Source organism: Paroedura picta, chromosome 2, assembly GCF_049243985.1.
Source record: "Paroedura picta isolate Pp20150507F chromosome 2, Ppicta_v3.0, whole genome shotgun sequence".
In the NCBI taxonomy this organism is placed as follows: domain Eukaryota; kingdom Metazoa; phylum Chordata; class Lepidosauria; order Squamata; family Gekkonidae; genus Paroedura; species Paroedura picta.
The window spans coordinates 147,426,205-147,438,221 of NC_135370.1; the positions used below are offsets into that span (position 1 = coordinate 147,426,205).

At 46.5% G+C, this 12,017-nt stretch overlaps 1 protein-coding gene across 1 annotated transcript; it reads left to right on the top strand.

The window, feature by feature from the left end:
* The first annotated feature begins 871 nt into the window (after positions 1-871).
* On the top strand, positions 872-4,472 carry SSTR1 (somatostatin receptor 1). The gene has a single exon (XM_077323160.1). The coding sequence runs from the start codon at positions 1,161-1,163 to the stop codon at positions 2,346-2,348; it is 1,188 nt and encodes a 395-aa protein (XP_077179275.1). The 5' UTR covers positions 872-1,160; the 3' UTR covers positions 2,349-4,472.
* The last annotated feature ends 7,545 nt before the right edge of the window (positions 4,473-12,017 follow it).

Consider the following 12,017-nt stretch of genomic DNA (forward strand, 5'->3'; position numbering starts at 1 on the left):
TGAGGTTAGATTCATGTGGGAAGCCCAAGTGGGGTGGGGTGGGGTGGGGTGGAGGCAAGGAAGGCTGGTTATAGGGCACAGGCACTGATGGGGAGTGCTGTTGACCAAGTCCTGAAGATGTTGAGTGTGGAGACTCTAGAAGACATTTGATCCATCCTAAAGAGACATTTAGTTAAGGTTTTGGCAAGTATAGAGGAGGCTGCCATTGTGTTCACCTTCTTTCCTGGAGGGCAAGATGCCTGAAGTTCCCAGCAGTGTCCTGGTACCTCCTAAGCCTGCAGGGTTCTCCAAACAGCCGAAGACCCGGGGTTATGGCCTGAAACATCTTTTCTCTCCCAGCAAGCAACAACGAGGGAAGAGATTACATCATTTGTAGTTGCTTTATATAGGGTTAGGCTGTGTGCTTTTAAAATCCTGCTGTTTGTTTGTAATGGCTGATATTTAAAATGGCTAGTTGGGCTTTGCGGCATTCTTTCCCCAAAATTGTGACTTGGGTGGAAGAATGCTTTTCCGTTCCCTTCATCTGGCGCCCTCCTCTTCTTTTATTGGCATTGTCCTCCTCAGGGCTGAGACTGAGTTCAGGCAGAGAGGAGCCACAGGCCACCGTTCCTAAACGGAGACCTTCCCCCCTCCTTTTGGAGGGAGCCTTCAGGAGAGCTCAAGGGCCGGCCAGCCGTGCGAAGAGCTTTTGGGTTGGCCTGAAGGCAAGGCAGGGACGCCAGGGCTCGGGGTCCGGGGTTTGTCTTGAACCTCTGGGGGGGGGGGGGCGGGAAAGTTGGCGCGGAGGAGGGCAGCGCCTGAGGCGCGCGGGGTGGGGTGGGGGGATCCCAGCCGCCTCAGGACTCCCGCGCCCTCCTCCTCCTCCTCCTCCTCCTGGGCCGGGCTCCTGGCCTGCCGGACTCAGCGGGCGGCGTCTCTCTGCTCTGCTCCGCTCCGCTCTGCCCTGCCCGCCTCCTCGCTCGCCCGCTGCCTTTCGTCGCTGCTGACGCGCCGCTCGCCGCCTATTAATCCTCCCGCGCGGCAATGCCTGCCAGTGGGGCTGGCGGAGGCTCGTCGTGGCGCCCTGCGCTGCCGCCGCCGCTGCCGCCGTTGCCGTTGCGAGGCAGGCGCCGCTGTGAGCCCGGGCCGCCGGGGCGGAGGATGGCCCGGGCGCGGGCGGCATGGAGTCGGCGGCGGGCGGCAGGAACGCGTCGGGCGCGCCGGGCGCCAACGGGACGGTGAGCGGCGGCGCTGGCGGCGGGGGCGGCGGCGCTGGCGGCGGGGGCGAGGGCGGCGGCGGCGTGGTCGAGGGTGCCGGCGGGGCGGCGCAGGGCGGGAGCGCCATCCTGATCTCCTTCATCTACTCGGTGGTGTGCCTGGTGGGGCTGTGCGGCAACTCCATGGTCATCTACGTGATCCTGCGCTACGCCAAGATGAAGACGGCCACCAACATCTACATCCTCAACCTGGCCATCGCCGACGAGCTGCTCATGCTGAGCGTGCCCTTCCTGGTCACCTCCACGCTGCTCCAGCACTGGCCCTTCGGCTCGCTCCTCTGCCGGCTCGTGCTCAGCGTGGACGCCGTCAACATGTTCACCAGCATCTACTGCCTGACGGTGCTCAGCGTGGACCGCTACATGGCCGTGGTGCACCCCATCAAGGCGTCGCGCTACCGCCGCCCCACCGTGGCCAAGCTGGTCAACCTGGCCGTCTGGGGGCTGGCCCTCGTCATCATCCTGCCCATCATCATCTTCTCGCGCACGCAGACCAACACCGACGGCACGGAGGCCTGCAACATGATGATGCCCGAGCCCAAGCAGCGCTGGCTGGTGGTCTTCGTGGTCTACACCTTCCTGATGGGCTTCCTGCTGCCCGTGGGCGCCATCAGCCTCTGCTACATCCTCATCATCGCCAAGATGCGCGTGGTGGCCCTCAAGGCCGGCTGGCAGCAGCGCAAGCGCTCCGAGCGCAAGATCACCCTCATGGTGCTCATGGTGGTCATGGTCTTCGTCATCTGCTGGATGCCCTTCTACGTCGTGCAGCTGGTCAACCTCTTCGTCGAGCCCGAGGACCCCACCATCAGCCAGCTCTCCGTCATCCTGGGCTACGCCAACAGCTGCGCCAACCCCATCCTCTACGGCTTCCTCTCGGACAACTTCAAGCGCTCCTTCCAGCGCCTGCTGTGCCTCAGCTGGATGGACCACGCCGCCGAGGAGCCCGTCGACTACTACGCCACCGCCCTCAAGAGCAGGGCCTACAGCGTCGAGGACTTCCCCCCGGACAATGGCGGCGAGCCGGGCGGCGGCGGGGGCGGCGGCGGAGGCGGGTACCGCAACGGGACGTGCACCTCCCGCATCACCACCCTCTGAGGACCGAGCCCCGCCGGGAAGGGGGGCGGCCTAGGAGGGAGCCCCCGCGACGGCCGGCCAGCGAGGACTGCGCCGCCGCCTCTCCCGCGCCCGTCGGCCGGGACACGCTGGGCAGGCGCCGGGGGAGGAGGGGGGCGCCTGCCTGGCCCGCTTCTCCTGAGGCGCCGGGGGGCGGCCTCGCTTTCCACCAGAGCGCCTCCGCTCGGACGGCCGCCGTCGGGTGCACCTGGCGGCGGCTGCTTCGCCCGCGGCAGCGAGGCGCCCGATGATTTTGCTCGCTTGTCCCAAGCACAGGACCGCAGGGTGGGGGGCGGCCTTGCCTTCTCCGTCCACCCCCCCCCCCCGAAGGAGGCCGGCGTCCCACGAGCGCCGCTTCCCGGGGCCCGCTTTGGAAAGCTCAGAGCCGCGTTCTCGGTTGGGACTTCTCCGGGGGGGAGGAGGAGGAGGAGAGGCGCGGGGCAGGCGCGCTGTGCCCTGGTTGCCAACCTGCTGCCGCCAAGAAAGGCTGCCCACCCGCTCTCCCCCAGGGCAGAGAAAGGCCAGGGGGGGGGAGAGGGATCCTCCAAGCGGAGGCCGGCAAACAGCCCACAGCCTGCACCTGTCTCAGAAACAGCCCCGGGGAAACGAAAGGCCAAATACTGGTGGCGGGTCACTTTCACTGAAGCGCTTTCGCGTTTTCTCCCCCCCTCCCCCCCCCCCCGAAGTTCTGTTTGGCCTTCAGCGGCTTTCAGGAGGAAACGTCAATCCATTTGGAAAGGGAAAGGAGCCCGGTCCGCTAAAAAGCCCGGCGGTTCTCTCCTTATCTCGCGGCAACAGCAGGCTGCTGATAAGAGCCAGATAAGTCCTCCTCCTCCCCCGCCCGCCCGCCGCGGTCCCTGCGGACTGCCAAGCGCTGGGCACGGGGCGCCGAGGAATGTTTGATCTGGGAAGCGTTTGGCTCGGTGGGAACATGCAATAAAGGTGTGCAAATAAAGGCCTTTCAAGAACTGCAGGTGGCTGCTCTGGGCCGTGTGATACCAGCGAGGGCGAGGGGAGGGACACTAAAAGGAATAAGAACAAAAGGAATCGACCAGTCCCTGCAGTTTCCTTGTCTGAAACAAAATTGCAAGCATTTATCCTAGTGTCTCCTTAAGACTCTAACATTGTTTGGCCCCAATCCACACAACGACATTGGGGTTGCTGGCCCTCTCTCTCAAGAAGTGCTGGTGAGGTGAAGGGGAATGAAGACTCCCAGAGTGCAGCTCCTATTGCCCCCCTGCCTTGTCAGCTCAGACCAATGTCCAAAGGCCCACAGTGGCCCACCGGAGGCAGCTCCCGGGCAAGACTGATGGGATATGAGCTACTGCTCTACCTTCGTGGCTGACTTCAGCATCCCACAGTGGAGAGCTCCTCCTAATGCAATTGCTGCGGGAAACAACACCCACCCACAGCAATTGTTCCCTTCTGAAGTAAGCGCAAATGCTTTGGACCCATCTCAGTGTGCAAAGCCACCAATACGAGCACCGTGTGGCTTGTCATGGGTGGCATTCCCTGGCAGAAACAGGATGCTTATTTCCTACTTCATTAAGGACTGAAACAGGACTTCAAATAGGAATACTGCCAAGTTGGGTCAAACCACATTGCCCCTCTGACCAAACACTTTGTTTCCCCTTGTAGCCAAGAGTAGATCTCCCTTAAAGCAACTGCATATTCAAATCAAGGTGGAATTTTATACAAAAACAAGCAGCCCATCCCTTTAGGGGGTAGCCTCCTATCCATTTTTGCATTATCAATGTCTTCATTATTAATTTGCCATACTATGTCCAAGTGTTTCATTGTATGTTTGATTTTTGAGAATCCAGTTTTAAAATGTGAGCCTGGTATGTTAGTTCTGTTTTGTAAAATATGTCCTTGTGTGTTGTAGAAACTATTTTCCCTGCAACAGTTTCTGCTGTTTACCAGTTCAAGGTGATGACATTCATATCAAAGGATAAGTTTGTTCAAAGCACTTTCTTAGAGGGGAAAAAGATTACCAGGCAAAGGAATGTTTCTCAGTTCCTTTCATTTTGTTTTCCTGTCTTTTATTGTTATTGTACGTCAGGAGAATTTATCTGAAAAATAGTAATTTATTTTTGTTGTTCAAAATGACAGTGTTTTCCTGTTTTATGAGAACTGCAGCTATACGTTCTGATAAAATTCGAAGGGAGTAGGCTAAAATTAAAAGAAAGGGGGACATATAGGATGACTGCCCCTATGCTTTAAATCTTTGTGCTAGAACTATCCCACTACATGCAATTTGCAAATGACCAGCAGCACTTAACAAAGGTGTGTGTGTGTGTGTGTGAGAGAGAGAGAGAGAGAGATATTAAACTTCCTCAAACCTATATACACCTATGATATAAAAACTATTATGGGGCAAGTGCTTTTAAGACTCCAAATATAGTTGTGTAGTATCCTTAAAACAGAACACCTTTTTGCTGACACCATAATGCCATTAAATTAAATTTTAAAAACTCAAGAGCTGGTGAGGAGGTAGCTTGTTGTGCTAGGGAGGTCTGGGTTCAAATCTCCACCCTGCCATGAGGTTTACTGGGAAAACATGAGCCAGTCAGCCTCCCACCCATCCCACAGGGATGTTGTGAAGATAAAATGAAAAAGACCTATTCCCATACTTGGTAAGATGAGAATGTATTTATACATTTCAGATGAAAAACAAAAAATATGGGATGTAATGTAGTTTAACACTGCATATTCACATTTTCTATCTTATTGATCATATTATTAACAACATTACATACATTAAGGACGTATTTAAAGTTGCCTTTTAAGTCTTCATTAAACTGCACCAATATCCCAGTTTCTTATTATTTTTATTTATTATTTATGAAGTGCCATCAATATTTACAGTGCTTTACATATTTGGGTTTTGTTTTGTTTTTAGCAAATAAGACCAGTCTGTACTTAATGGAGCTCAGGGACATGATCCAGCCAAAGCTAAGAATTTTGAAGTCCCTTTGACTTCAGTAAAAGCAACCTGCTGCTCAGTCCTATGCATTTTTCCTTGGAAGTCCATTACCTTGTGCCATGGTGCTTACTCTCAAGAAAGTGTCCCAGGACTGCATCCTTAAGCACATGATTCACCCTTTTATTTAATTTATATGAGACTCAAAAGTGCTTATCCGTAGTTGGATTAAGCCTTCCATTTTAACAGAGAGTGAGATAAAAGGATGCCAAGGGAGAAAGGAAAGACTAAAAGGAGATGCAAGTAATAGACAGGAGCATATTTACACATGTTTAGGCTTTGTTTCACTTAGGGATACCAAGCTTTGGGGTGAACATTATTTGGATAAGGCTCATAAAGCTATTTATCCATTCAGTCAAGGGATTACCCTGTCCTGGAAAGCTGCACACAGTCTGGTTATGGGGTTAATGTAAAACCCATGGAAAAGAAAGGGGAATGGCCATTCACTTCAGTGCAGCTCTTCTAAATGACTTTTATTATTAAACTTCACCAACATGGGAAATCACGAAATCATGCTTAAAGCTTTCAGATCTATATTTCATTCCCTTCATTGCATTATGGACTGTTTGAAATTAATCATTTGTAGGCCATTCACTTGTTTTCTGGTTTTACTTTCTTTCCCATCCAAGTCTATACCAAGGGAATGTTCTGTCCCTTAAGGTCTTTTAATCACATGTCACTGAAATAAAGAAGAATCATAAGATTCTCCAGAATGGACAGAAACTCCATTATGCCATTTGTTTGTATTTACTTGGAAAAAAAGAGTTGTATTTCAAACCTGGATCACTCTGTCCTTAAGAGTGTATCCATCTAGTGCTTTTATGCTGTCATTTTTTCTCAGCAATACTGTAATTCAGTGTTAGCTTAATAAACAGATTAAACAGTACTCTCCAATCCATTTTAGACTATTCCTGTGCAATCACTGGGCTGCTTTAGTAGAAATGACATTGAGAAAGTATACAAGCACACAGAGAATTGGGATTGACACTTTAAGCAAAGCACTGCAGTTTTGTTCATTTATCATCATGCAAAGACACTTTGACAATAAGCTATTCTGCAATTTATAGTATGGTAAACCAGCATGCATTTGTCTGTTTCTTAAGTTTTGCCAAACTGACTAACTCTTGGATGGGAGATCATAAGAGACGGGGGGGGGGGTTCTAATGCCAATAAATACTCAACCTGAATTTTCAGTATTAAAATGATTCAATAATTATCCATAATTTTGAAGAGATGGATGGAAAAGGTCATTGTTCTTACAAGACTGTCCGATGTGTCTTGCATTAGCAATTAGAGTATAACAAATTCGGTTTAATAGTGGAAAGGCTTGTAAGATCTGCAGCAGGACTGTTAGGAAGCCTAAGACTACCCAATGGAATGATGCTACAGTTGATAGAAACAACTGTTAATTTCACAGAAGAAGGTGCTTTTTCTTTGAATGAGGGTATCTTCTCATATGTACTTGCACTGTAGGCTTTTCATGGTGTTTTATTTTAAGCTCATTGGTGGAAATAAATGTCTCAAAAGTGCAGAGATGAGAAGCACCACATACACATCAAACATTCTGAAGATGGAAAGTGCCCATTCCATATGCCCTGAGCACTGAGGAATCATCCAAGTCTCTCATCAATTACAGTATTAGTGAAGTTTTCAGGTGGATGCATCTTGCTTAACCTATTATTCTGCACAGATTTTTCACAGTAAAATGTGACCAGAAGGTGTTCACTGTTTCAAGATGAAAGAATTACCCCTTTTCAACCATCAATTAGATCCTATCACCATCTGGTTGATGGAAGCTGGCCTTTCCTTTCCTTTTTCTTCTTCTTCCTGCCCCCATGACTCCCCAAAGGCATTCTCAGAGGTTGGGTGGGAACACTCATAGACCTAAAATCATGTTGCTTGAGGCACCACAGTGAGGAGGGCAATAAGGTAAAATCACACATCTTCTGTCGGCAGAACATCAGTAGACTCCAACCTGATATATTTTAGTGCAAACTCTTATTTATATTTAACATTTATATGCCAAATCCAGTATGTTGCCCTTGAGGAGGTTGACAGAGAATACATAAAATATGATTGCAGAGTAACAGATATTGTAATCCTATGCAGAGTTAAATCCACTGAAGTAAAGGAGCTTGGATTGGAATAATCCTGCATAAGATTGCATAGGGAGCCATTTGAAGCAGGTTTTAAATTCAATGGGTTTACTCCCAGGAAAGTATCCTTACAATTGCAGCCTTACTCCTATTGTTATGGCTGCTATTGTTATGGCTTTCCACTTTCCCCCTCCCCTTTTGTCCCATGCAATAATGGCTTCCATCTAATAGGAAGGGCAGCAGTTTTCAGTGATATGCACAAGCTGCTATATTAGTGGCAAACTCTAAATTAGATGTGCTGTGCCAGCAAAATGTTTGCTTAGCTTGGAGCTAGCCGGCTGCTACACCAGCGTCATATCACCAAGCTCAAAACAGGCATTTGCATGCAAGAATGCCAGGGCAAGGCATTAGTTAGTAACTCCACTGACCACTGAACTGCATTCAAGTTTCCCCACAATAAAAAATGCTGCCTCTGAAAAATGCATTAGAAACGAGGCATCCTTAAAGATATTAGGCTGAGATCCTGATGTAACTGAAGTCAAGTAGGTTCTAACTGAACCATAAGCTTCACTCTAACTGAGTGAAGCTTATGGGCTGCATGTAATATGGTGTGCTGTAAATACAGTTTCACTTAGGAATCTGCATGCAGTTGTTCCTCATGAAACTGCAGAAATGTCTACTGTGCCAGCACAAATTTTAAATATGTGTGTGTATGGGGGGGGGGGATAGAACTATCAGTGAAACAGAACCCGGAGCAGAAGGAATGAGAGCTGATGCACAGAACTCCAAGACTGCTGCTTTTGTCTTCCAGAGATATGCATAATGTTTGAGGGACCTTTTACATATCACAATTTTATTCTGATGGAATATCCCCAAGACACAAAGCATAAGACATTACTCATGGGCGATGCTGTCATGGACAAGACCCTGAGATATTCAAGTGAGAGTCAACTGCTTCATTTAGCTAAAATATCACGGTGCAAATAAATATTCCCATTAGAACATCTACATTTTAAAAAAAATCAAAGAAACACAGAAATAATAGCTGCATAGACTAAATTCCATTTCTGAAGATTTCTAGGCCTCAGAATTTGAACAGTCTCCTGGGGTTAGCAACTGAGAAAATGAATCACAACTCTATCGAGGCAAATAAACTATTTTCTTCTCATTATGTATTCTACACTGCAGATTTCTCTAGCAGAGAGTCCCATCAGACCAATAGCTGGAGACTTGAGTTTATAAGAAGAAAAATGCAAGCTCAACAACTGAAGCTCTTCTAGGAGGGAGGGGTGGGGATCACATTCAGAAAATGTTGCTAGGGTAATGAGTCATCAAAGATGGGGGGTATGCATGTGTGTGTTAAGGGCCATCAAATTGCAGAGACAGAAGTACAGAAAGTAAGGTATTTAAACTGGTTGAGAAGAGGTGTAAATGCTGTTCCTTTTTTGAATCAGCAATCACCTACCACTATCACATTGCCTCTGCTGAATGCGGACTTGGCCCATCCTCAACTGAAAAATTCATTACTGTCCTAAAATAGGACCAAGTAGTAGAGACCAAGACCTGTTGCTTGACTCCCTAGATAATGTTTATCCTCCTTTCTCCTTTACTTAAAAAAAATGGAATCAACTACAAATTGAGAACCTACAAAGTGCAGTAATATGCTATTACTGATCTCCCTTCTCCTTGCTTGGGAAAAATCAGGTTCATGCAGTGTGACTTTTAACATGGATGATATCAGACATGCAATAAAACTATATCAATAACTGTGTATGTGAATGTATGCATACACACACCAATATGCATATATCATGAAACCTGAGGGGGGTCTGTTGGGTTGCCAGAATCAAAGGGTCCTCATTGATACATTAAGAATTATTCACTTATTTTGAAAATTCTGTTCTATAATAATATTCAAGACACCTCACGTAAACATTTAAACTGTGTTTTCTACTGACGCTGAAGAAAATATCACCCAGATGCAACAAGGACACCACCCCAAGCACATAAGGCAACAATCCTCCTAAGCAAGTCATCTATTAAGTAAGCCCTAAGTTATTTAATAAGGTTTACTCCCAAGAAAAGTCCTTTTAGGAATGCAGCCTAAAGAATCTAACTAAAGTGTTATGGAAAAAATGAACCCAACTCAAATAAAATTTCTGTGCACCTCCCTAAACAATGATTTCACTACATTCATTTCAAGTTGCAAATATGACCTACAAATGCACACCCACATGGTGGCAGCTATGATACTGTTCATGGCGCACAACTTGATGAGTCATTTCTCTGCCTCCTACGTGGTGTGGTGAATTCCAGCTGTCACCGTGTGGGGTACATTGCTAATAACTATTTACTATCATGCTTGATCACATGAGTCACATGCCAAGTCTGTCTATGTTTGACTCAGATTACGTCACTTTTCATACCATATAACTTGACTGGTTTTCTAAAATTTATTTTTAAGTTTTCCTCCTAACTTACAAAGAAATCTTTATGACGATTACCCTAAAGGGCAATCTAAAGAAAAAAAAAAAAACAAACCCAACCATCTGACACTTTTTATAAGTACCTTATGCTACGATTACTGCATTGTGCTGAAATGTTCAAATGCCATTTAGAAGATTCTGTTCCTAGGGGAATATGTTTTATTTTAGGACCAGCGGAAGATATTTTCAGGCATTTGATGTTACATCACTTAGGTGGCAATATTTTTATCAGAATGACAAGAATAAAAGAATAATAAGAATGTTATATTTTTTTTCCTCTTCAAAGGAACAAGGTGGCTCAAATTCAACATTCATTCCTGATACTATAAATAATTCTGCTTTGATTTTATTTACTTAGATATTTAAACTCTCCTTTTCTCTCCAGTGGGGAAGTGGCTTACTGTATTGTTCTTCATTCCTTCCTTCTGTCCTCACAACAACTGCCCTATGTGGTAGGTTCAGCTGACAGGGACTGGTCCAAGGACAACCAGTGAACTTCCATGGTGGAGTGGAGAGTCTTCCAGGTCCTAGTCTACCACTAATCACTACACTACCCTGGTTGTATTGCTGTATTTTATTTACTGTATCCATTCCACATAACAGGTACTCTTTATGAGTATACATCCATGTGAAAGCTAGTGTAGGAATGAGAAGCAGTGCCTTAGTTATTCAGTCTTCTGTTACTCTTCATTCAATTTTAGTAGAGAATGGAGACAACAGGGTTGGCAACCCATTGATTTGCCCATTGAAAATGTTGTTTTTAGCCTACCCGCCACCCAAATCAAAGTGAGTTCAAATGACTGAGAATCATCCTGCCCTATGGCAGACAAACCACAAATCAACACTGGCTAAGTAACAGCAAAGGCGATGTCTTCCTGACACATTTTTTAAAGTAGAGAGCATGACTGAGTAGTGGCCAACTTAACTTCTCTACCGGAGAGAAGAACTAGAGGACATTGGGCTGCAGAGAGAAGTTCCTGAACAGGAACATACAGGAAAACTTTTGCATCTTTTTCCAGACCTGATTTCTGATTATATTTTTTACACTTAAAATGCAGTTGCGGTGTTAGCTTATGCAGGCCAGATGGGCCAAGTGCTATTGAGATTTCTCTGGGCTCCTGCCATTTTACATTTATGTCTTCTTCTTCTGCCCACAACTTAATGAATACTTCCTGTTCACTGGCAGTAGTCCAAGGTACTAATGAATCAACTGTTAATGACCAGCTCTATCTGCTGCAGTACTGCTTTTCACATCGCATCGATTGCTTATGTTTTGTTTTACTTTTGATGACAGTAATTTTCTAATCATGCCATTACAATAATAATTTTTTTGAAGAGTGATTCCTGAAAACATCTTAACCCCTTGCAGTCCTTAAGGAATAAGACTAACCATTGATTCATGGATGTTGCAGTCTGCCAGAAGTGACCAGGAAGTAATTAATTAAGCTGTAAAACAAAGGAACAAATGGGAAATTGTAAGGGAAAATGGAAGTTTTACTATTACTCCTCTACAAACATAGAAGGGTCTTGTGATAGACTACAGTGAGTGACATCTATAGAAGCACAATAAAATCAGAGTCCAGTAGCACCTTTAAGACCAACAAAGATTTATTCAAGGCATGAGCTTTCGAGTGCAAGCACCCTTCGTCAGACTAAGAACTGACCGTCCCCTCCCAGTAAGTCTCCTGCCCCAAATGAGTCTTAAGAGGAATCAGCATAAATAGAGGAGGGTATCACAGGTCCTCATTTAGAAGGAATTCTAATTTCAGTTCTACTTACAGTTATTTGTACAAATTCATGAGCACCACCAAATCAACCTCCTATGGAAGCACACAGAATATGTTCTGTTGAAATGGGGGGGGAATGTACCCCTTTATAACAAGAGGACCAGCAAAGCTTCAATGGGAGCTTTAGGAGCAATAGACAGAATGTAAAGATTCTATGCTGGTTGTTCCAGCAGGTTATATAACAAAATGGAGAGCCCACAGAGACAAAAAGGAGAAGTCAAACATACTCATCTCTGAAATACAGAAAAGCAATGGTTTACTTTCTTCCTCCTATCATCCTGTGAAGGTTATTTTGCATA

Excerpts from the sequence above, each read along its gene's own strand:
- SSTR1 (XM_077323160.1), top strand. The coding sequence starts at position 1,161 with ATGGAGTCGGCGGCGGGCGGCAGGAACGCGTCGGGCGCGCCGGGCGCC.